The sequence below is a fragment of the Taurulus bubalis genome, assembly GCF_910589615.1.
Source record: "Taurulus bubalis genome assembly, chromosome: 9".
Classification (NCBI taxonomy): domain Eukaryota; kingdom Metazoa; phylum Chordata; class Actinopteri; order Perciformes; family Cottidae; genus Taurulus; species Taurulus bubalis.
In genome coordinates, this window is record NC_136597.1 from 12,811,137 (window position 1) to 12,837,611 (window position 26,475).

A 26,475-nucleotide genomic window follows, 5' to 3' on the forward strand; every position below is an offset into this window, starting at 1 on the left:
CATTGCAGCAGCAAGCTTTTACTGGAAGTAATCTTAGCTGATGTGCTTCATTTGCATTCAGGATCATTTCATCACTGCAGTTGATGCTTCGTACCAGTAGAGGACAGTAACCGTCTCATCAATTAGTACTAAGTGCAGCTTCCTTCACTCCACTGACACTTCAGAGATGATGCGGTTAATTTGACTGCCCAGCATTTTATCAGCAAAGGTCAAAACCTTTAGCCGTCATTCTCTCATCTGGCAGTTGTTGCTGTCTGTAGTGCTGAACTGCTCCGTGACTCTCTGTAAAAGCTGTTGCTGTTGTCACAAGGACACTGATGACTGTAATTATAACCAAAGCATCTTTTCTAAATTAAACCTTTCTAGAATAATAGTTGTAGTAAAGTAACTCCACTGTACTAAAGCAATACAATCCAGCTGGAACTACATAAACATAAACATATGTTGTATGTTTATGTTTTGTTGTTTGTGTCTTAAACAGCAAATCATGACTATATCGTATAGGCATGGCTTAAGATGTCCACTTAAACGGAAGGTTCACTTAAATCCTAAACATTTTAGTGGCACACATTGTTCTCTATTAATGCAGATAGTTTGGGTTTGATCTGCCCAGAGATGGAAGTATCAAACACTGAAATCGTAGAGATGAATACAATGTTTGTTGTGAACTTGAAAAACTGAGAGCTTGTCACTTGTCTTCCTGGAAACAGAGTTCAAGTTTTCCTGAATAATCAAACTGCCAACTGGGACCATATTTTTTGTCAAAAATGATTTCCAATGAAAATGGTCCACATTGTATGGAGCAGGGACACTTTCTGAAAAAAAAAAAAAAACATCGCTGGTTTTCCAATGTTGACACGACAGATACAATTCTAAGCCAATAACACAAAAGCTATCTGCATGGCCAGTTTTTTGGGAGTTGGGGGAGATTTGGAGGAACCAACCCTTTGATTCTTTAATAATGGTATCCCCATCCAATAATGATGTCCCCATCCAAATCCAGGTGATGACTACAGCTTACTAACCAAATAACAAAACAACACTGAATTCGGGTATGGTTCGGGTATGGTGTTAGTCTGTGACATCAGTGCTCTGTTAGCATTGTCTGATCCAGCTATGCATTTGATTTTGAATGGCTGTTTATATAATGTAATTTGTTTTTGGTCTTCTCTGGTAACAGTACAAATATTTGGAGAAATGTATTTGATCATAGTGGTCAGACTTTAATGAGTCAGAGCAAAACGTCTGCTTTGTGAAGAGCTTATGAGACGTTTTCCACCTGACTTGTTTGGATGTAATGGCCGCTTCTTCTCACTGACAGTATATGCTGTTCATATAGTTCATCCTAACACATGATGAAGAAAAGATAAAAGAAGTCCAGACAGTAGATTTGTACAATTATTAAGCAGTACAAAAGGCCCCCGTAGTTATACAGACAGGCTTGATTAGACTATCAGACAATTGTACTCAAATGAAGCATTGGAGAGGAAAATCATTATGATCCTCAGAGAACAGCCTTTTCTCTGCCACTGGTCCAATTATTCATTTTTGTTTTTACTGGGAACACATTCATGCTGGTTTTAACCCCTCATGTTATTGATATATGCATCCCCCAAACCAATATGTTTCTCATTACTTGCCTCTAAAGCTCTTTCATATCTTGCTATTTTATCCCAATTGTTGTTACTCACTGCTATAGAACAGAGGATAAAGTGTTTCAGCCCACACACACCCTTTCCCTCCCAGAGTTGTATTCCTTGACTATTCTCCATCCTCTCTCCTCATTTTCCAAAGCTCTTAGTCAGTCTGTTGCTTTAATTCTCATTAAGATGCATCCTGCTTATTGTGTGAGGAGCGCAGCTTGAACTGGAGAGTGCAATCAGGGGTGACAAACATCTCCATATAGCCGCATTTAAAACAGGAGCTACCATATACATAAAAAAACGCAGCTCCTCATGTCTCATTAGCAAAGACATGCAAGGTGAGGTGAGACAAGGAATTCATTCTCTCTCTGTGGGAGGAGGAGGACGGTACTTGGCATATTATGTTTGGAAATTCCTATAACCACCTTCTTTTGACATTTTTAGTGTGGGCTTGTTTCTCTTTATAGTGACTCAGAGGATGTAAATGTGTGTCAGGCCTTAATTACGGTGCTGTGGAGAAAGACATGGAAGAACTTCATCATTGAGACTAGTCTGAGGATGGGGGTGGGAATCAATATTAAGACCTTTAGGAGAGAGGCTCTGTCATTTACTATTAATAATGGGCCCTGCCGCCTGCTGTAATAACATCATTAGGAGTACTGGAAACAGATACTTCATCCACAATTAAACAGCCTCAGAATACACAGACATGTATAAACTATCATATACGGTATAATTCACATACACATCTCTCTCTCTCTCTCTTTCTCTCTCTCTCTCTCTCTCTCTCTCTCACACACACACACACACACACACACACACACACACACACACACACACACACACACACACACACACACACACACACAGGTCAGATCAGGATAGCATAAACATAACCACTGAGGTAGATGAGGAGACAAAAGAGATGGAACAAAGGATGAACAGAGAGGAGACATGAATGGCTGGAGGGAAATGGAGGGGGAAAGTGAATATGAAAAGTGAATATTTAGAGAAGACATAAGGAACATGTCCAGGTTGTACAACATCTATTTAAGATAAGAAATGTATTAATCCGGAAATGTATTAATGCTCAAGTTACTCAATATACTGGACATATCCAATGGACATATCGACATTACAGTTTGTATACTGAAATAAAATGCTATAAAACAAAGACACACAAAATAGAAAGATAATTGTGCAGGGTACTGGTTATTATACTTACAAGCAATACAATAAAAAAAAACAGAAAAGGAATCAAGTAGAATTGTATTCAAATCATATTTGTAAATGATACATACTGGTTTCATGCCATACATGTGTCCAGTTTGTGTTTCTAAAGCTTATTTTGTATTATGGCTTTTATTTTGTTATTCCCTTATTTTGAAAGATAGACGTGGCAAACGGAAATTGACATTAACGTTAAAATACTGCGAAGCTCGGGAAGTCGAAGCTGGCTACCAGGTACGTTTAATTAATGTGTTATTAATACATTTTTGTGGTTAAGTTAGTTTGCTAAGTTTCTATTAGTTAACAGATAACGTCACGCTGGTTTAACTCATGAAGCAGCACACGGCCATCAGTCAAGGCGTCACGGTGACGCTACGTCATTAACGGGAGATACAGACGTTTAAGAAGAAAGGTAAGAAGTTAGAGCTTAATTTGACACCATTGAATCAGCTAAAAGCATAATGCGATCATTTTTATCAATATTTTAAGTGGCATTTCATTGGAATGTTAGCTAAAAACTGTACGGGATGGGACACAATTCCGTTACATGTTATTTTGCTTTAACGTTAATACAATTTGCTAATCTAACGTTAAATATTGATAGCCTCGCTAGTACCAGAGAACTTTTTTTTCTTTATAGTTCTCATATTCATTTTTTTCTTCACAGAAGACATTTTTTATTTTTGCAGCCAAAAAATTACAGGTGCAACTAGCTAATACCACTAGTGACCCTCCAGCTACTTATTGCATTGCAGCAATTAGTAATTATTAGCAACACCTGTGTTATGACAAGCCAAATTGTTTGCAGTGAAAAAAAAAAGACTATTCAATTTTAGTTTGACTCCAAATGTTGTACCCACTTCATGTGCCAAACATGGGGATTGAGCTAAAGGTGCATGATAATTGTATGTTAGCGCCCATCTGTGTTTTCAGTCGTTGACCCAGGTGGTATTTGCTGGAGATGATTTGAGTAACAGAGAGGCATGCAGGGGATGAGCAGTATTGTCTATAATGTCCAGCAGCTTGAGTAGAATTTGGATGAGACATATTCCTCTTTTTAATTGTGCACATGTGTTCCAGTCCAGAGTTGATACCAGTTGTACTCCTCTGTAGCCTGTGTGATCTCTTGTGGGAGTGCAGGCAAGCAATTAATCACGAAGTCTGTCTCTCCATTTTGTTCTCCATGACAACCACTGGAGTACAGCACCACTTCACCTCAGCTCTCCACAGACGCCCCATCCATCAGCTCAGATCTTGGCCTTAAACTGGCCAGACAGCCCCACAATGTATTCCAAGTAGTAGCATGTTATGTCTTTGTCGCTTGGATTAGATCAGGTGTTTGTTTGTGGTACATGTCGGGTGTATCTGTGCTTTTAGTTAGGAGGAAAAGATGAGAGTTTATGTGTCAAACATAAGTATTGCTTGTGTGTCTCGCTAACTTTGACCTGATGCTGCATCATGTTTAACTCTGTGTCTTTTTGTGTTCTTCTGATTATGAGGTTTCATTTGCAAGTGTTAACATGTTGCTGTGTGTGTATGTCTATGAACAGAAAGACTTAGCATGCTAGTGCGTTCATTTTCCTGAAGCGTGACTTCAGGGTTGTTTGCACTTAAGAGTTGAGCAGTTAAACTTGGATGAGAGAAAGTTCAAGAATCAATGTGGCATGACTGTGCTTTGCTCCTCTCTGAGCCTCCTGGGAGAGTGGGCATGTCAGACCTCATTATGCCTTCCCAAATCAAACAAAATGGCTCCTGTTGGTTTCTACCAGGCAGCAACCTGCAGTTCTGAAAAGTGAAGGCAATGTGGAAGTGCTTTAAGCTGAGCGTCATCAACCTTCTAGTGCTGAGAAATTAAGCCAACGTGGAAGTGTCTAAACTGCAGTTCCTCAATTAACCTCTTGAGGCTGGCTCCAAAGGCGAGTCAATCTTCATCGGCCCCATGTTTTAAATGCCTACATTTACAGCATAATTAAAGATGTTTACAGCTAGTACAAAAAATGGTTTAGGCATCTAGAGATGATTTCACCGTTCAAAACAAATGCACGGAGGGTGCATTTTAATGTAACCAACCTGTTTAAATTATATGAAGCTTAAAGATAGGCAGAATTAAGGTTGTGGCCGCTTTGAGTGACAGGTGGGTGTCTTATCAGGTCTGCTCTGCTGTGTCACCCAAGATGTTATTCTGCATTTGGTTCCACTAAGATCTACCCTTTATTGTCACTTCTGGTTGCAAAAGACGGTGAGGGCCAAAACCAAGATGGTGACAGCCAAAATTGCAAACTTGAGGCTTCAAAACTGTAGTCCCCAAACCAGTGTGTGATATCACAGTGCCTATGTCCACTTCTTACAATCTATGGTTTCTACATCTGTCTGCTCCTCACCCAAGCCTCATTTTGGTGTAACAATGCAATGCATTCAGCTCTGCCTTGTTATAATAGAGTGGGTCTATTGGCTTTTCAATTAGATCTAGTGTTGAGCTCTTCCTATTACAGTGAGGCTAAAAACCTCTCGTTAATTAAGCAATTTCTCAACATGAAATTATTTGTCAACTATTGTGATAGTCAATTTATTGTTCGGGTAATCTTTCAAGCAAAACATTTTTAAACATTCATTGTTTTTTAGCTTCTCAGATATGAGATTTTGTAAAATGAATATTTTTGGGTTTTGGACTTTTGGTTGGACCAAAAAAGGCATTTTCACTTTGGATTCGGTGAACGTTTAGATTTCTGACATTGTATAGACTGCATGATTAGTCAAACAGATACTTTTTGGAATAATACAACAAAGGATATTTGCCTTGCTACCAGACATTAAACACCATATTCCATAGAGATGCATGAATTGCTATACAACAAAAAAGTTGCTAACATAGATCAAGCCAAACATCAAATCACTGCCATAAAAGTGGTAGATTGAGACCAAATATAACCCAAATATAAACCCAAATACAGTATAGAAGACACAAAGCTGTTTATGTCAAAGATGATGAAGATATGTCTTACAATTAAAAATCATGCCTTTGCCTGAAGAAATGTGCACAAAGCAGGAAAAATATTATGTCAGTATGATGTTATAATTGAAAAAACAGCTGAAATATAAATTGTATAGCAGGCGGAGACTCTTCTGAGTATTTAATGTGCATAGTTAGCTTGGCCTCAGCCGGTTAGATGCTGCTCCAAGGAAGACGGCTTATCAAGATAAGTGACAGGTGTTGAAGTGTGATCTTGACCTTCTGAGGGCACGAAGGGCAGGATTAACAATTTAATTATCTATCTCTGGAAGGAAAGTTGTATTATTATCATGCCTGCTATGTTGCATCTTTAATATTCTTGCACTGTAGTTTCATCTCGTTGTTCATCTTTCCATCTTTGTGATTTATATATATAAATCACAAAGATGGAAAGATGAACAACTTGTGAATGTGTTTAAACAATGAAAACAAATTAACAAGATCATTGCAATAGTTTGGATTTGGGTTTAAGTTTAGGATTATCGTAAAATAGTTTAGATTTGGTTATGGATCATGGTTCATTTTCCAATTATGTGTATGCCTGCAGTTCAGATACATTTTCATTAGAGTACCACAGCTAAACTCTAATGAGCAGGACCCTTGTGTTTTATCACAGAAGGGTCACTATATATTAGGTCCATAAGGACCTGATGGAAAGCTACAATCAGTCATCAACAAGTTAATAGGTACACCTGAGAACAGATATTTAACCCAGGAAAAAATGTGAAAATCCACACCATCACCCTCACACCGTCACTAAAATGGAAATATCCACAGCATAGAAGGAACTCCATTTAATGTGTGATTGCTGTGAAATAAGCAAAGAGCTAGCTTTATTTCATTTCATATTTGGAAAAAACAGAATTTTTAGATTAAATCGTTATCAAACATTCGAAAGAAACGTTAATCCCAAATTCCTGGGTTCCTGGTTAGCGTGTTCTGGTATTTACACCACTGTCTTTAGTGAGAGAACAGCATCTTGTTATTAAAAGTGGCCTGCTGGGGTGCCACATGAATATCTGATTACTGTTAAGATAATATATCAATAGTGTTCGAAGTTGAGGAGATTAAAAACGCAATCAGTCAAACCATTGATTTACTTACTAGGGTGCCCCAGCTACAAAGTATATCTTCATAGTACACTACTTTGAATGGTAATGAGCTAGAAATAAATGTATCTAATCTTACAGCTATTGTTAAGGATGGATTTGTTTATTTTTTACTGTGCTCTCATTTGAAATGGAAGAGTTGATTTTGTGAGTTTCATATGAGTGTCTCTTACCTTTCTGCTGCACATTGATTAGTAGCACAACACCAGGCTACAAACTCTGCTCATGTGGAGGCATGGACCTCTGTTTCATGTCACCACTCCCTTATCTCTCTTCCCACCTTTCCTGACTGCCTCTAAACCACATTTTATACTAATAATCGAGAGCGAAAACGGCCAAAACAATAAACAGATTTTTAGTACGTTGGCATTTTAAAAATGCACACGTCTCTCTCTGAAAGAAATATTTCTTGTCGATTCCCAGACTTTCTTTGGAAGAATGGAAAGCTGTTCCTGGTTGAACATACGATGTTGCCTGATGTTCACTGTCATGCAGTCGGAACCATTTATTGCCCAAATGGTGACACAGTTGTTTGTATCGTACAGACTTTGTTTTCCACATTTCGATCAAAGCAGCATGATACACACTTAACAGGGGCACAGGCACATAGTCTGAGATATTGAACAAATAAATTCAACAGACAAGCCCATAGAGACCCACTGTACCGTTGCATCGTGTGTTGATTGATAAGGTGGAGGCGGCTGTAGTGGAGGGAGCTCCAGCAGCTCCACCAGTAATCAGGAATAGCAGTTTGTGTTTAGCAGCTGCTGCAGGGAGGTATGTGCAGCTGACAGCTTGAATGGGACACCATGTGAAAATCAGTTTTTTTCTTTTTTTTGGATCAGCTGATGGTCAGTTGATGGAGCAGGAAACTATGCGACCTGCATGGACTAATGTAGCGCTTCACTGAGCAGAAGCTTTGCTGATTGCTATCTGCCTTGATGAGTTTGTGATTGGTCGTGGCTGTCATCATTTTCCTTTTTGACTTGCGACACATTTTTGGACATCTATAAAATAGTTTCCCCCCAGAATCTTCCTGCTTTGTTGAAGCAGCTAACTACAAAAAAGGTTCACATAGATGTTTACTGCATGAAGATTAACTCTGAGGTTGCTAAATTTGTCTATTTGAAGAGTTATACCTATAAAGCTTCTATAAATACACTCAATACACCCTCCTCCACACTCAGCTGTGCCCTGAGCTGACATCACGAGTGTGTGTGTCTGTGTTGGTGTTTGTTTATTCCTTGTATTTAGACCAAGACGGCGCTCAAGGCATCTTAACTGGCGTCTGCAGCTATGAGCTCATCGCTCATCCCACCGTGTGCGTATAAGTGTGTGTTACCTCAGTGTGACATATGCTGCCGTTGCGTTTCACAGTATTTCTCTCAATTCAGATTTGTTTACACAAGGTCAAACAGGGAGAGCGTCTGGTTTGCGAGAAGCCGAGTATTTGAGGAATGTCAGGGAGCATCTAGGTGCACTCGCACAAACACACACTCAGAAATACAGACACACATCTACAAATGCTTTCATCCACAAACACGTTTATTTTATACTGTTACTCAATATCTCTCTCACACAAACATCCACAATACAAATGTACAAACACTCCAGTGCAGTAAAAGCAGCAGCAGATAGGGGCCACTGCAGGACCGTGGAAGCACTCTGGCCAATCCGCTGGCAGGTCGTTTGGAGCCCGGCTTCCCACTGTCACATCTCCTTCTCCTCTCTTTTCTCCCGACGGTCGTCGTCTCTTTACATCTCTCCGTGTCTCTCGGCATCTCCCTTCCCCCTCAGCCTCCTCATCTTCTCTGGGATTAAAATTGGCTACCGCCAGGTGCTGAGTGTGTATGGTGGAACTGCGGTGGAGAAGCAAAGGCAGGAAGGAGGAAAGTGAGGTTTCAGCAGAAGATGTTCGGTGGTTGGTTGCAAGGCTAGAGGACGCCTGGGAGGACAGGCTGTCTGTGGATGTATACCTGTGGAGAAAGGACCGCTTTTATCAACATCTGAGCCAGCTGCTGATGAGGTGCTTGGTCTGCACAGCCTTTTTCTTCACTCTGTCTGTCCGTCTCTCCATCTCTCTCTGCACATATGTCTGTCTGTGTGTGTTGGTGTGCATGTATGAATATGTGTGTGTCGGTGTTTGTGCATGTCAAAGATATGGCCTCTGAGAACTGCGACAGCCCCTTATAATGTTAATTAAGATTTCATCCCGTCTTCCTTTGTTTTCTGGCTCTCTCCTCTCCTCTCCTCTCCTCTCCTCTCCTCTCCTTTCCTCTTTCCTCTTTCCCCTCCTCTAGTGTTACTGTTTGTGAAGCAATTCCCAATGATTCGAAGCCTCGCTAAAATGGTGTCAGTTTACATAAGATGTTATTCCAAAAGGATTCATCACAGAGTCAGCTCTGTCAGCAACATACATTCTGGTATCTACAAAGTCTGTGCAGTGTAAAGAATCTCATCTACGACGGTACGCTGTGTGTTCTCTTTGACGGTAGACGCTGCATAATCTCTACCGGTAGGCCGAGCTCTGTCCATTTAATTTGGCAGGAGGTCGCTAGAATATGCATGAGTGACATGTTTTTCATTTGTAAATGCATGACATGTAACCTCATCCCTCCCGCGGTCTGATGTGATAGTCATGCATACCGAATGTTGTGTGGAAAATAAGTTCTCCTCCTCTCATCCTCCTGGGCTTCTTTGGTTTGGGATGAAGGGAGGAGAAACCATTCATTGACATTATCACACAGTGTGTGTGCAGCACAGATATGTTGGCCTGCTCTTAGTCTGCTGCCTTTACTTATGTCTACCACTTATTTTACTGTGTTACAGGAAGACAGCTTGTTCCTTAATAATAAGCAGAGAAATGCAAAGATGAGGTGGTGTGAGCTTCTGTCCTCTGTAGGCCTTTGTCACACAACCTGCTGACACCGCATATTTAGCCCCAAGGGGATCACTGGTTTACACAATTACCATGATCTATGTGTGTGTGTGTGTGTGTGTGTGTGTGTGTGTGTGTGTGTGTGTGTGTGTGTGTGTGCGTGTGTGTGTGTGTGTGTGTGTGTTTGTTTAGTTTACGTCAGCGTGTTTAGTAGCCTCTGCTTTTTTGCTTTGGTGTAAAAAAATCGGTGCAAGCTTTCAATCTGATTAAGCCATTTTGCCTCGTTTTGACTCACAAAATCTTGTTTTTTTCACACCCTTAACATAATGTCCCTCCTTGACTTCTCCTAAGGAGTTTTAAGGTTGTTATATAGCTTTTTTGTCTGTGGGTTCTGGGTTTTAGTGAGTTTAAGTTGCACAGACTGAGTGTCATGACTGACCTACTGGGAAGGCTGCTTGTTCTTCGAGTGGAGTGAGAGCCTTTCAGTTGTTCCCAATACGGTTTCACTTGCATCCCAATTGATCTGGAGCCAATCTTGAAACCAAGCTTAATAAGAGTCAGACTTGTGTGGCGTGTCGTGTTATCAAATGAAAGCGAGCTCTAATCTCTCTCTTCCTGTGTTTGTATTCAGGTGGGGTGGTTGACAAGGATTTGCGGCACTACCTCAACCTGCGTTTCTCCAAGGGCTCAGTGGACCACGACCACCAGCAGATCATCAGAGACAACCTCTACCTCCGCACCGTTCCCTGTGAGTCCACATCACCCGCCTAGCTTCTCTCTTCTGGCTTCCATTCATTCCTCTTTGATCTTCTCCTCTCCTCTGCCTCGCTGTGTGTCTTTGTCATTGTTTTGGTCTCTTTCATAGATATAATTTCACCCTCCCTCCTCCTCCTCCAGCTCTATTTAATCATCTTTCTCTCTTTTTGTTTTCCCTGGCCCTTGGGACGTTGCCCTCGTGTTTTTACATCACACTCTCCCTCTCCGTCTCTCGCCGTCTATTGCTCCTTCTTTTCAGTCAATCGTCCGGCTGCTGAGCTCTCAGCCTGAGGTTTCCACGGCAACCACCCTCTTGTCTCGAGGCTTGCGTTGCCTTGACGCCCTACCCCCTTCAGCACACGCTAGACATACAAACACACACACAGATATACAAAGATAACACATAATTCTCTTGGATACATTAAGATATTGTTTATTTTATCTTTACGGGAGAAATGTTGCACAAATCCTCACATCGACACATCATGCCTGTGCGTTGCATGTGGTCTTGCGTGTCTGTGTTTACGTTGTGCTATCATTGCGTGTGCCTGTCAAGCAACGGCATCGTTTCCGTGATTTACATTGAGGGGATAGTGTCCCCAGCAGCTCTGCCTGCTGTCAATATAACAAGCAGCTCGTGAATCGGCTTCTCTGGAGACTGAAACTGCTCTGATGTTCGACTCTGCAGACTACACATGTTACTCCTTTCATGCGGCATGTGGATTGGTGCACTGTGATTTGATGTTTGTTCAAGGGCTTTGTACTCATCTGACATTTTTCGGTATCCTCCGTTAACTCAGTCATGGGTGTTTTGCAAGCAAAGGTGGCTGAGTCGAATCCACCGGCCTTTTGGCTGTTTGTGAACAGACAGATGGTTCAAAATCATGAGAAAGCAAAGCTAAGATTTGACGTCAGTGATAGTTGTTTTTGTGTTGGCTGAGCGCTTCTACCATGCTAGATGTCCTCTGCCGGTGTGTTGAGCCGCTGACACAGAAGTGATTGTTTAATACGCTCCCACAGCTGCACAGTCCTGAGCCTCTCTTTGCTTCCTCTCCTCTCACCCTCCCTCTCTCCTGTCGTCTTCATCTCTTTGCTATCACTCTTTGGTCTTGCTTAGGTTCCTCCTGCTTCTCCCTCCTTCTCTGCCTCTTAGATTTCTTTTGGTCACCACCTCATTCCATCACATTTGCACTACCTTTCAATTCTAACTCCATCCAGACAGCCCACTGTACTTCTCCCTTCCTCTCCTTTTTTCTATCTAACTCTGCCTGTTGACTGTGTAATAGTGCGGCGAAGGAGGACTGACATGGTGACATCTGAAGTGATGGGGACTGGCTGAGGTTCAACACTGCAGGTCCTCACACACTTCAGCCCTGTCACGGCATATAGGCCCCTTTTGGTAGCACAAACCATATAGTTTAGCCACTGGGCACTTTGGTATTATTACATCGAAGTTATAGCTAGCCACAATCATTTTGCATAACCGTTGAATTTCCGCTATTCAAGGAAATTTAAAGCCAATGTTACAAATGTGGCAACAAAAAGAAAGTGAATTAGGTGTGTATGCGCTGGGTAAATAACCAGTCTACCTGAGCACAAGGTTCCGAAAAAAAAAAACATGGAAAAAAAGCGCTTGGCTCTCCAAATCTTACTGATGTTGGATATAAGTTCTTCTGCTTCAGCTCATATGAGACTGTACTTTTCTCTTTCCAAAGCGAGATAATGACAGAGAGGTGTTGATAACAGCTCTCTTGAGTCTCCCCTAAGGGTACAGCAGTGTGTTTGACAGCTCTGGGGAAAGTTATGCTGGAGTTGTCACTTTCATCTAGCTTTTCTAATTAGATAATTCACATAAAAATGTTTTTGGAAACCCTGTGTTATACGAATAAAGTGTGTCAGTTAGGAAATAGAGTACGAGAGTGTGGTTGATCAAAAGAGAGTGACGGTGGATACGCTCAAAGCAAACCGATGTTGGCGACCAGAGCAGAGAAGACATTAGTAGTAAAGTTGTCTCGTAGTAGTAAATGTACAGTGCAAAGTGAGCAACTTCGACCCTGAAGGAAAAACAACAAAATCAGGAACCGTTAATACAGGCTTTGTGATTCTCTGTTTCATATTAACTTAAAGTCAAGCGTTCTTCTATTGTCTTGAACCACTTTTGCGTTACCTTTGGTCAACCTACACAACAGTTTTAGAACGAGCTAAATCTATGTGCAGCAGAGCCCGAGGTCAAACATGGTTTCAGCAAACTGTTTGAAGATTAATGGACACCTTTGCCAATGATTGCATCATTTCGATGAGCAGCCATTGAAATTCACATCATGGATTTAGGTCTAGTTGCAAAAGCAAACAAAAGCACCACTGTGTGGTATGAAGTGAAGAGAATGAGACAATTAAATCATTAATCTCAAATTGGCAATTCTTTCTTTGACAATCATCAACTAAAATTCATGAATGTGACAGCCCTATTCGTCACCACGTTTCAATTATAGCTGCCTCCAAGACCTTTATGAAAAAGAAAAGTCAGTTATTCTGTGTGATCTGTGTGGTAATGATATCCCCATAATTAACTGCCTATCACTTGACAGAGTAATGAAGATTTTTGAAATTCCAATTCATAGACCTCCTGCACAGCGGCTTTGAAATATATGTGATATTACAGTGATTCACAAAATGTGGTTTAATCTCACCAATGTGATTTAATTTGCCTTTTGGTCAGCAGGGATGCTGCATATGAGGATGTTTCATTGGTTGCATGACTTCCGGGCAGTCTGAGACACACACACAGATGCAGGCGTTGCAGAGCTCCTTTCCACTAGGATGCGACAAGGATGCGACCAACAGGATTTGGTCGCATCCTTTTCTCTTACAGCATGGTATTAGATTAGATATTCCTTTATTAGTCCCACAGTGGGGACATTTCAGGATAGTGGAACGTAATTAACTACATTTACTTAAGTACAATTTTGACGCTACTTTCTACTCCACTACATTTTAGGCGGAAACATTTTACTTCACTACATTAAACTGACTAGTATGAAATACAATGCATTGGTATACAGTAAATTAAACCACCCAGTATAAATTGTTCCATAAAGTTTTCCGACGCTACATACATTCGCATCACGCTATGTGTGTTCACTGCTACGTACATGCATTTGGCGCTTAATTACGCTCAAGTATATATTTACTCGAATATGTATGTGATACAAGCGCGCAGAGTATCCTCGCAAGCTCACGGCTCAACCCTCCCTGCTCACTTGCTCCACCCTCCCTATGTGCTCTCGTAACTGCTTGACGCTCTCTCCTCAAGTTGAATTTTAAGATTCAGGAGGCGAGAATGAAATAGACAGTGGCTTGTGTGTCCTCTCTGGAGGGGGCACCAATGATAATGTCATTATGCACTCAAACATGTGAAATTTGAACTCACACACACACACACACACACACACACACACACACACACACACACACAAAATCATATATGCAACCATTTTGAATGCATTCTGGAACCCTGTGTTGCTCAACCATCAAAGTGACACAGCATCAGGCGGCTAAAAAAACAGGAGTGATGGTTCTGAGTGCTGCGCTGCTCGTGCCCGGCAGGCTGTTTGTTGTTGTGGTTTGGAGCGTTATAAAATCAGTGTTTTTCTCCCGTGTCTGCATCGCTCTGACCATGCTGTCAGTGCGAGTCTGTCAGCTTGACAAGCAGGCGCCACTCTGCATCACAACACGCTGTCACATTGAAGGACGTGGGAGGGGGTGTGGGTGTGTGTGTGTGTGTGTATGTGTGTGTGTGTGTCTGTGTATGTGTGTGTGTGTGTGTGTGTGTGTGTGTGTGTGTGTGTCTGTGTGTGTGTGTGTGTGTGTGTGTGTGTGTGTGTGTTTGTTTTCATACAGCTATAAGGCTCACATGCTAACATCAACTCCTGCATCCTGTTACATCACTTGGCTCAAGGATTGTCTGTTCTCCCCCCAAAAATAATGGATTTAATTTGATAATTTGCCATCTGATGTAAATATTTGTTAACATTTTTCATTGTTGCCTCCAGACTGTCTGCTGTATTGTTTGCTGTTGGGTTTGGGTGTGAATGCTTTTTTTTCTTCACTTGCACACTTCAACAGGCATACATGCCAAACATTTGCTGGACTGCCACTTTAAGGACATACATATATATTTTAATAGGATTGGGACTAACACTAATAGCAGTATGATATGAATGATATGAATTTGCAAAAAGTGTCAAGCAGAAAAAAACAGATAGATGGAGAAGGAGAATTTGGGAGGGATGGGAGTGGAATAAAACTTCAGATAGGCATCACAGTTCACAGGTTGAAACATTTGATAAGATTGTCAGTTTGTCTTTCTTACTTCTCAAGTCATTAAGATTAGAAGTTTGCCAGCACCATTTTACTTCATTCACAGGGACCACTTGACCACTTCAAAAATGAATCTAAGCTTCAGCTTCTTCTCCTGGAGCACCTTCTGTTGAGGAATTACATAGGACTAAAGAAGTGGGAAGATGTGGAAACATATTTTGGAGGAAGTAGAGATGTGGTAGTTGATTTTCTTTGAACAGACTGGTCACAGATGAGGTTGGAGTCAAAGATGAATCATGAATCATGGGAAGAAAAACACAGTTTGCTGGACTGCAGAATTTCATCAACTCTGAAGAAACCACAAGACTTTGATACCCTACCCAGCCACATAGAAGTGGGGATGAGACATACATGGGTGTCATATTTATGTCCATTCAGGGACCAGAGGTCAGTTATTTACATTTCTGGCAGAGATGCTGAGCACAGGCATGTGAAACATAAGTCCATTCATGGAAAAGGTTGAGAACATAAGCATGCAAGACATAGATCTCTATATAGATAAGAGTTGACCCTACAGGGACCCTACTGGACAACCAGATACTCCTGTTCAAACAGAGTGTGTCCAGTCACACATAGTTCCTCTGTGAATATCAGTGTGTGTAATTCTACAACAAAAAAGGAAATATATACTAAAACGTGTTGCTGAGACCTCTCATAAACATGACAATGTTATCAATCTTAACATGTTTCTACAGGAAATATCAAATATATCCACAACAGTAAGCCGAAAGAGGGGAGGGGGGGGAGATGATGAATATAGACATCAGTCAGGGAGATTTGGAAAGGGAGGAAGGAGAGAGCGAACAGAGGATGAAATGGAGAAGGCAAGAGTCGATGCAAGAGGTTGGAGGGATGAGCAGAGCAGAGACTTGGGGAGTAAGAGAGTGGACGTGCATTGAATGGGGGTAGGGGAGATATGAGGGAGCCTCCTAAGTTATTCCCCAGAGAACCATCTCCTCCCCTCCACACTATTCAGAGGCATCAGTAAAAGGCTCTATAAATAGCTTTAACAGTGAGCAGCACGTTTCTCTACTCAGATTGCCTATAAATACATGCAGCTTCTGTCACTTCATTTCCGCTGCTTCGGACGCGTGCTGCCCTGCAGCATTGCAGCCTCCGACAGGGAATCCTCCTCTGGAGACTGCAGAGGAAATATGTTGCTGAGGAACATGGCCAAGATGCTTAGGATTGTGATAGGGCTGAGAGGTGCCGCTGATAATGATTACTGTCATGAAGATGCTATCCTGATGATGGGAGACGATTTGTGGAAAATGACAGCTTTTAACCTTGATACATGCAAGAGACTTGAATGCACAGTTTTGTCTACAAAATGTATGCAGTTTACTTGCACGCTATCAACCATTTTTTGTTCTCTTTTGCGAAATGCTTCGCACAGCTCTCTGCACCATCATACAGTTTAGCAAAACAGCTCGACATGCACCAGATAATCAAAAACTATAAGAATGCTGTCAACATGTCTCAAAGTTTTTTTTTCCAACAGTATTACAACCTAAAGAAAAGTTGTATCAACAGCAAACTGTATGTAGATGCAGGAAAGACTCTATGAATCACTAATCACTCTCTTTGAATCTCTGATTCATCATTTATTTCCTGCATGTTCCAGCTCCTAAATGATTTAAAAGATCTCCCTGCTTATTGATGGTCAAGAAAATCAAGGTCCTTGTAAACCTGTAATCTGAGTTAGAAATATACTGTAGTCGGTCAATCAGCATATCTCTCTATAAATACTTGCTAATCTTTGTTGAGCTTTGTCTCAGCATTGGAACACAATATTAGCAAATTAGTCGCAGAAAAACACATACAACACTGATGCTGGATGTTGTGCTTTAGTTAAAATTATTAAATGATTTTGAAACTTTTGCATATGTTTAAAAAACATCTGTCATGGTTTGGTCATTAGATTGCTGTTTTGCATTTGTGTGAAGAGTTTTGAAAGTGTGAACTGTGATTTGAAAAAGGCTTGCTAGGAGTAAATACATGTATTTTCCTTCTTTCAGAATAAATGGCTTTCAATAGATGTAAAACAGTTACCAATATTTCAATATTGGGATATTTAAAAACAAATGTCAATGTGTGTCACAATTGTAGACCTTTCAGCTCGGACAACATGGTTGCCAATGTGCTGTTGTAGGAAAGTTAGACTTCATTCATTATGCTACTAAAAACAATCAGACTCACTATTAATACCCAGGGACAACATCTGCAACTCCAAATAAGTATTCAGTCCATTCATCTGTGATGATTTCCTCCGCAAAGGAAGCTGTCTTTACTGTGAGCTACCAATTTCTCCCACCTCCATCTGTGATTTTTTTCTTTTTTATAATTAGTTTTTTGACTGAATGAAGAAAGATATATGATTTTTGCATCAAAAATTGTGTTATGAAGTGTAACCAAGAATTCAGGTTCAGTTTTTTGTAATGTTTCTGTACTTAGAACACATTAATTAGTGTGTATTCTTAAATCCTATTTAGAGATCCATCTTGCAGATATGTTTGTGAGTGGGCTTTAACCCTGAATTAATACTGTGCCTGATAATGGGAGAGGAAGAGGAGTGATGGCAGTTGAATGGGGATGATTGTCCTGATGATTAGATTACATTGAAGTTGAATGAGGTGATAAAGAAAATATTAATTTATTTTTAAGTTTCTGTGGCAGATTAATTGTATTTCTGTGTGAACGCACACAAACACACTGTGTTTATGTGTGACTGTACATGCTCGTATATGTTTTTTACACTGAGATATTGATTATTCTATTTGTGTGCTGAGGTTTAATGGGCTGAACTGATAAATAATAAGTGTTACACATCATTCTCTGTTGAGGCTGTGTGTGCTTGCCTCTATATATGAGAGAGAGATACATCATCCCCCAGGGACTCTCTCTTTAAAGGGGTGATTTTCCTGCTGACTTGCTCCTGCTGAAGGGCTGACTGACATGCTTTGATGTGGTTCTGTGCTCCCAGCTGTTTGATTGGCACACTGGATTAATGTTGTTCCATAGATGAAAGAAACTTCAACGAAATGATATTCATTTTATAAAATGAAAAAAGCAAATATTGAACATTACTATTGAATTGATTATGTTTGCAAAGGGCTTTGCATGCTCTGGACAGGCATGCTCTTTTTCCTCTGTTCTTATCTCTCGTCTTTACCTCCTCGCCCTCCTAGCTCCATGTCTCGGTCAGTGCTACTTCTAAGATCAGGGTGATGTGCAGTGATGAGCAGGTGCTCAGCAAGTGACTCGTCCTGTGATGGTCAGTAAGCGCTGACACCTCAGAGAGCTTGACTGTTTACTCTGGTCAATCTTAACCTCTTAACACACACACACACACACACACACACACACACAAGCTCTGTGTGTGTATGTCCTGCGTCAGTCAGCTCTGCAGATTAATAAAGGTGCTTTTCAGCCTATCAGGGCTGATTTCCATCACTTCAGGACATCAGTACAGGAGTAATTTCTCAATGTCACCAGCTCTGGCAGACACTGATGCACAGAGCAAACACAGCTGGCTTTACCACCATGAGTGTGCCTGACAGACAGACACTTTATGAAATAAACTCCAGACTTGATGCATATGTTTCAAACCTGAATTAACTTTGTGCTTAACAGGTTTATTTTCCGTGGAGGAGTTTTTCTCCAGAATGTTTCATTCCTTCGGAAATCCCTTCTGTGCAAACATAGCGTGCATCAAACCCTAGAAAGAAAATTAACCCAACTTCTGAGACCATGTAGAATTCCGTCTTCACATGCACAGCGGTACAATAACATAATTAGTGTTTAAAATTGGGATACATCTGAACAAAGTAGGGCTGAAATAATTATCTGTAATATTTGTATTGTTTTAATTATATTTTTCATAAATCATTGATTAAACATTTAGTCTATAAAATTTGAGAAAACAGTAAAAATGACAATCACAATTTACCAGTTGACATCTTAAACCAATGTTTAAATGTTTGGTTGATAAATGACCGAAATGATTGTCTTCCACTGTCAGTGATCCATTTTCAATTGAATAATAAATCATCCACTTTAACATTTTATCACCTGATTAAAGAATGAGTAAACATTAATTAACAGTTTTCAGTGATTGATGCCACAGACACAATTCCTTCTGTACTGATAAAGTATTGAAGTTTGATAAACAGCTCAGTACTAATAATTCCTTGAACTTCGTAGTAAAGAAGGAGGAGAATAAACCCACGGAAGGCAGCTGGCGGAGACAAGATCTCCGGCCGTGCCCTCAGGGTCTGCTCATCAGAGCTAGCTGATGTGCTTGCTGACATTTACAACCTGTCACGAGCACAAGCTTGTGTGCCCACCTGCTTCAAGTCCACCACTATCGTGCCCCTCCCAAAATCATTGTGACCTGCCTGAATGACTATCGCCCCGTGGCACTCACCCCAATAGTGATGAAGTGTTTCGAGACACCATAGACCCACTGCACTTTGCGTATTGCCAGAACCGGTCCACTGACGATGCAGTCAACAACGTCATCCACACAACCCTCACGCACTTAGAGGCAAGGACACCTATACAAGTCTGCTCTTCATAGACTTCACCTCAGCGTTCAATATAGTTATCCCACACAAACTCTCTGAAAAACTCCTGACTCTTGGTCTGACACCTGCTCTCTGCAACTGAGTGCTGAACTTTCTCTCAGACAGACCCCAATCAGTCAGAGTTGGCAACCGCACATCTGACACAAGAACTGTGAGCACAGGAACCCCCCAGGGCTGTGTGCTGAGTCCCTTGCTGTACATCCTCTTCACATACGACTGTGTTGCCTCCCAGGAAAACCCCAGCATCATCAAGTTTGAGGATGATACGACGGTCATTCGAATGATCACTGGTGGGGCTGAGATGGCGTACAGAAGAGAGGTGGAGGAACTTGTGGCCTGGTGTCGGGATAATAATCTCTCCTTGAACGCAGACAAGACCAAGGAGATGATTATCGACCCAAGGAGGAAGAGGGTGCAGCACACACCACTTTGCATAGGTGGAACAGAGGTGGAAAGGGTGAAAACCTTTAAATTCCTCGGAACGCAGATTAGCGAGGACCTCACCTGGTCTCACAATACACTGCAGAACATTAAAAAGGCACAGCAGCGACTGTATTTCTTAAGAAGGCTGAGGAAATTTGGCATGCCACCCAAGATTCTCAGCAACTTCTACAGATGTACGGTAGAGAGCGTCCTTACCAGCTCCATCACAGTATGGTATAGAAGCTGCACTGCCCAGGACAGGAAGGCACTCCAGCGTGTGATAAAAACTGCACAGTACATCTCTGGAGCAGCCTTCCCCTCACTTCAAGACATTTACTCCACCAGAGTAACCAGGAGAGCACACCACATCATCAGGGACACAACACCCCCCCAGCACAGACTCTTCTCGCTCATGCCATCAGGCAGACGCTACGGGAGTCTGAAGTCCAGAACCACGAGACTGACCAACAGTTTCTACCCGCAGGCCATCAGGCTGGTGAACAGCTGCCCCCTAGTTTCTTCCATCTGTACTATAATCTAAATTTAATTTAGTTATGGGACAGGGTTACAGCTAGGGGTTCAGTGTCTTGCTCAGGGACACTTCGACATGTGAACTATGGGGGGAACTATGATTGAACCGGCTACCTTGTGGTTACTGGATGACCACTCAAGCCCCTGAGCTACAGCCTGGAATATAGTGTGTAATTTGGAGGTATTGGCGAAAGAGATGTCTGCCTTCTCTGGAATATAACGGGACTGTATAGCACTCACTTTTGGTGCTCAAAGTGAGAAAAAAATACATTTGAAAAGCTCGACAGCAATGTCTCTTTCCATAAATCATGACCCGGTTACAAAAGATAATCCACAGACCGTGTTGTGAGCATTTTCATGTATCTTTTCGTATATATAGCCAGGTCATGATTTGCCCAATCTCACATCCGTCTAGCTGAGAGATCTCGGCGTGCAGCTCCCATTGAAGTGAACCCCGTCCTCTTAAAAACCAGTTGAATTACGCTGAGGTAACCAGGTGTGAGTCTCAGTGGCCGAGCTGTGACAGTAATTGATTGATGAAGTGCGAGGAAGCACAGACTTGCAGCTCTGCAGAGCAAAAGAGCTCGAGCTGAAGACTTTTGAGTCTGCAACTAGAAAACGGCTGTGTATGCAAAACGGCTGGGTGTCATATCTGGCATAAATAGGATTTTTTTCTACAGCAAATGTAGACGTTGCGGCTTGTTACCATGGCAATGCTGCGTTGCCAGGCGCTGACGTGTTGTCTTGGTAGCAGACGCTCCTGTCGGAGTGTCGCCATGTTGCATCGTTGAATCTGCAGCCCGGGCTTTGTAGTGTAAATAAGGACGACTGTGTGTGTGCTCGATCATACCCTCCTCACAGACCTGCTGTTACACTTCTACATATCTGTGAACCGGGAAGAAGGACAAGGAAGAGGGAGGGTTAACGGTGAGAGGGAATGAGACGTGAGACTAAAGTGCGAGACAGAGCTTGAAGGAGAGACAAAAGAAGAGAGGAGGATAACAAGGAGAAGAGGGAGCGGATTAAAAAAGACAGGGAGGGAGTAATGGTGACAAAGAGCACAAATAGAGGAACAAATGGATGGAAGTGCAATGAGGTAAATTGGAAACAAGAGGAACGAGAGAATGAGAAAGGATAATAGAGGAATGCAATTGGATGGATGGATGGATAGATAGGTAGAAAGCAGCAGTGTGCTTGGTGTGAAAAACAAACCCAGACAATCCTCACATTCCTCTCTGTTCTTCTCTGTTCTGCTGCCATGGTGCTCTGCTCGCTCGGGCCTGAAAAGGATTCTAGGTAAACAAGTTCAGGCCTTTGAGGACATTTTTGTGTTTGTGCTGTTGCAGGATAGTGTCTTGAAACCATGTGTTCCCTTAATATCCCCTCTTGGGTATAGCTTAAAATGGGATTCAAATTTTACACATACACAATTAGATTGAATACGAAGATTTTTATGTATTTTGCATCATCATTTTATACACGGTGTCATAGACTTTAGGGTGAAAAATAGGAAATAGTTAGACACCCTGGGATTTGTGTTCAGCGGCATAATGTGCACATGTAGTTATAGTCAGATCTACCAAAGCATCCAGCATGATTAAATGTCTCAAGTGGGATGAAAAGACGAGCATTCAGAAGACGCATGCGGCTCTTTCCACAATGAACAGCAATTTGAGGGTACATACATTCAGCTCAGAGGGACACGTGTACTATCAAATCTGTACCAGTGTGTTTGACTCCTCCTCATGCATTCCACCTGGTGATTATCATGAAAGAGCATCGCGCTTGTTCACCTTTTTAAGATAACATTTTGAGTTACTAATTTGGTGTAACCCTGGTCTTCATAACAAATTCTCTCAAACTCCCAAAGCAGCCTGATGGTTTGATGATATGTGAAACATGAAACACACACTTGGTTTCCTGCACCCTCACCTCCTGGTTCCCCACACTGAGGCTGCCGAGAGCACCTTCCCCCAAGCTTTATTATGATAATCAGTCCATCGATAGTCTATTTTTAGCTCTGAATCTCCCCCGCCCTGCTTCTCCCACTTGGTGGCTTCCTCTCTAATTATACAAACATACGTATGAATACACGTGCACGCTCTCTGGCCTCTGGATGCAAAGCGAGGTTGCCCAATCATGCTTTCCCCCTCTCACTGTCTCTCTGCTGTCCCTTTCTGCTTCTCTCTGCTTGCCACTCTTCTGCCACTCTATTATTTAGCAAAGGTCTTTGTCCTCTTATCGTCTGACACCCAGCTGAGTTATTTCAGTTTATCAGCTATTTTAGCTTTTCCTCTAAATGGAATTTACTTGTTATGTTTCTGTGTAATCTCTCTTTCTCTTTTTTTCTCTCACTCACACACTCCCACCAATGTGAACATATTCCTTGGCGCTCTGTCGTCATGGTTTGAGGCAGAGAAAGTCTTCACCCCTTAAAGTAGCAGCTCCAAAGCTTTTCCATGCTATTATGGATTTAAGTTATTTAAGCCATAAATCTCTATGGCGCTACTCCTACTCGCAGCGTCACCTCTGAGAAGTTTGGCAACACTGGATGATGGCAATGCAAAGACCATTCTTGGCTCACAGCCGACTTTATCCTTTATTAGTGAGAGCACGACATCCAATCAATAGTCGACAGCAGCAGTGCTTTTGGTTCAGGGGAAGCGTCACTACTGCCTCCTCTCGGTACAGTCTACTGCCATTTCTTAATTTGAGCACCTGTGCAGCTTGTCCTGCTTTGTTTAGCTCATATATTAAAGCTCTGCTTCGGAGTTTGTGTGGCTATGTACAAAAAGAATAAGGAACAAATAAACTGAACTAAAGACATCTGTTTTTGAGGATTAGAAAAAGAAAATAGGCAGTCTGCCTATCTTCCTATCTCAAGGCCAGATAGTGGATCAATATTCCCAGCTCAGATCCAACAAGATACTCCCTCCCTTTCTCTCTCTGCTCTGTTGGTTTGTCCAGTGAAGGAAGCTGCGGGAGAAAGCCATTGGCAGGTCATCAGTATTCTAGCTGGCTCTGCCTACTCTGGTGTGGGCAGCAGAATAATTTCATCCTGATCTTACAGATCAATAGCTGTACCAAGTGGAAGGTGACCAGCCCCGCCTGGCTGGCTGAGCTGCTGCGGTATTCAGAGTAGCACTACATGGATGGTCCTCTTCAGGATAATTTTTTTTGTTTAACATGCAGTATAGTTCATTGAGTGGGCTTCGTTGTGCTGGTCTGGTGCTGGCCTTCACTTAGCTATTTCCTTTAGTACAAGTAAGATGATAGTATCTTTGAGTATTGTTGAACTATGTGGGGAGTATGTAAATGAAAGGGACAAAATATCAGAGACACCAGATAATATAGTGCAGTTCAATAAAATACCCCCTCAATATACACAATCTAAGGGAAACTGATAATGTAAAATGTTTGTATCGGCTGAGCCGGAGCGATGAGTCAAGTTAGGTGGTGGGGGGACAATACTCCTGTAATCCAGTATATTGACACACAAACTAAATCCTCAAACATTACAATGGAGCTAAATCAATACCTCTAAAACTCATTTTAAAAAACAAACACATTTTATATTTCTAAGGGTTACTATAAAACGTGCATATTTGCAGCGTGTGGATACAGTAACACAATCACCTGTATTAGGTAATGCAATACAATATAACAGTCCTGCTTTTTTTTGTGTAGACTACATTTTAAAAGTGTTGTTTAGTCAAGGTAGTTGTGAGGCAGCAGATTAGGTGTGAATTATTTTAACTGGTGCTTTACAGACTCAGATTTTCAGTTTGCTTTCCTTCTAAAAGAATGAGTGGACATGCACAACAAATTATTGAATTTTGAATACACAAATTACATTACAATTATTAAATATATATATATATATTGTGTGCAGTGTGATTCATTATTTGACAAAATAAATTGTTAAGGAATTGATGAGAATTGGTAAAGAAAACCAATGCTGCGACTAATAATTGTCATTTTTTTTATTAATCTGCAGATTCGGTTTTTTTTTAATATATTTATCGACGGTGAAAAACATCCCAAAGCCCAAAGTGACTTCTTCAAATGTTCTCGTTTTGTCTGACCTAAAATTTCTTTTCATAATGAACAATTCTCTCACGTTAGTTGGGGAGGCGCGTTGATACAGCTGTTTGCATCGCATATAACATCTGTTTGCGATGTGTGTCTCTCTCCTGTTGACTGTTCCTTCACTTCCTTTCTGTCTGTGGAGTTGAGCTATCAGATATTCTTAGTCAGGGACACGGTGAGCTATTTGTGGGTGGCTAACAATAATGTTGTAAACATGGTCAGAGCTGCCAAACATCATATTAATATTGTCTGAGAAAATGTTATCTTTAAAGTGTTAATCAGAGTATGAGTACATCACAGAATGTGGATGGAGGCGCATACACACACACACACACACACACACACACACACACACGCACACACACACACACACACACACACACACACACACACACACACGTGGTGCTGTGGATTTACAGTGTCCTACTGAGCTATGATCATCTTGGAAATAGGATTACTGTTGGCACAGTGGGTACTTTACCACCATTTAGAGCCACAAAGACGAACACATAGTCGAGTACTACACATGGAAACAAACACTGTCATAGATTAGCACAAACAAGCACACCTCTGTACATGGTATGGTAGTGTTGGACAGCCTTATAGACAGACTACAGATCGTCTGACGGTCTGCTATCACTTATTTCTTACTCATTAGGTGTTGCTAAGCTGCCATCTCTTGCTCCCAGTGGTGAAGCAAAAACAGCAGAAAATGTTCAGTAGATGCACTACAGGAGTAGAGTGGTGACAGACGATCAATAGAGATCTAATGATTAAGACATCCCACTCTGGGAGTTAGAAATGACTAACCCCTCACTCACTCAGTGCTTGTTCATGTGTGTTTGTGCAAAATGTGCCTACAACACATCTACCCCCTGCTCGTTTAATCTCCCACAGCTCACACTTCATTAGGATACTAGTAAGTCTTTTTTTTCCCGCCATTAATATCAGACCACATGAAGTGTATTTGTGGCTTTCCACAGCCTTTTCAGAACTGCAGATCACTTCTTTAGACCCGCACACTTCGATCGTTGCAGCACAAATCTTACACTTCAGTCGGATCTGATATTCAGGCAACCGGCCAAAATGTCAAATCTGGTTGAAGCCACTGCCAGATCAATGCTTTTATCATGTGAGCTCTAAAAGTGGACTCCCTCTCCAGGCGTGGCCAATCACTGTTCAAGTATGATCAATAAAGAGCAGGAATCAACACCAGCAGACTTCACTGAGCCTAAACTGAAAGTCCAGTTGGCAGAGACACAAACACAGCACCTCATTAAACTCAAAACTCCCATGGCTGCCATCGCACAGCCGAGCCCCAACGGTGCAGCACTGATGGAGAGCGTTGATGTAGGAAGGCTCTAATTGCAGCATGGTGATGTGGTGCCTCTGCATTCCTGCTGTTTTGACAATAATCCAATCGGCACAGTATTGTATGCTATGTAAGGAGGTTTGAGTTATGCTTGGTAAAAGTGCGTATTGATTAACTCCTTTCTGAAACAACACCGGATTGGCTGTAGGACTGAAAGTCACTGGTTTGCTGTTTGAGCATGCTTTCCCATCTCCTGTCTAGCTCTCTTTCTGTCTCTCACTGTCACTCACACACAATTGTGTGAATGGATTTGGCTATCACAAGTGATGACTCCTCACTCAGCCTCTTCTGTTCCATTTCCTTTCTCCTCCCACTTCCTCTGATACACTTTGTAGGCTCAAATCTGTCGTATTTTTCAGTTCAGCTCTTTTTCTGGTCTCTTTCTGTGCCTTCCTGTCTTTTCTTCTCAAGTGCCCTATTTGGCTCTGATGACCTCTCCCTCTTTCTCTATTTCTCTTCCCCTCTTTC

At 41.6% G+C, this 26,475-nt stretch overlaps 1 protein-coding gene across 1 annotated transcript in view; it reads left to right on the plus strand.

Moving 5' to 3' along the window:
* Positions 1 to 26,475, plus strand: part of magi2b (membrane associated guanylate kinase, WW and PDZ domain containing 2b) — a gene marked incomplete at both ends in the record, with an annotated part of 73,756 nt that overhangs the window by 9,844 nt on the left and 37,437 nt on the right. Inside the window, one exon of the mRNA XM_079223170.1 lies at positions 10,502 to 10,618. Coding sequence (XP_079079296.1) covers positions 10,502 to 10,618 — 117 coding nt within the window. The remainder of the gene's footprint in view (positions 1 to 10,501; positions 10,619 to 26,475) is intronic.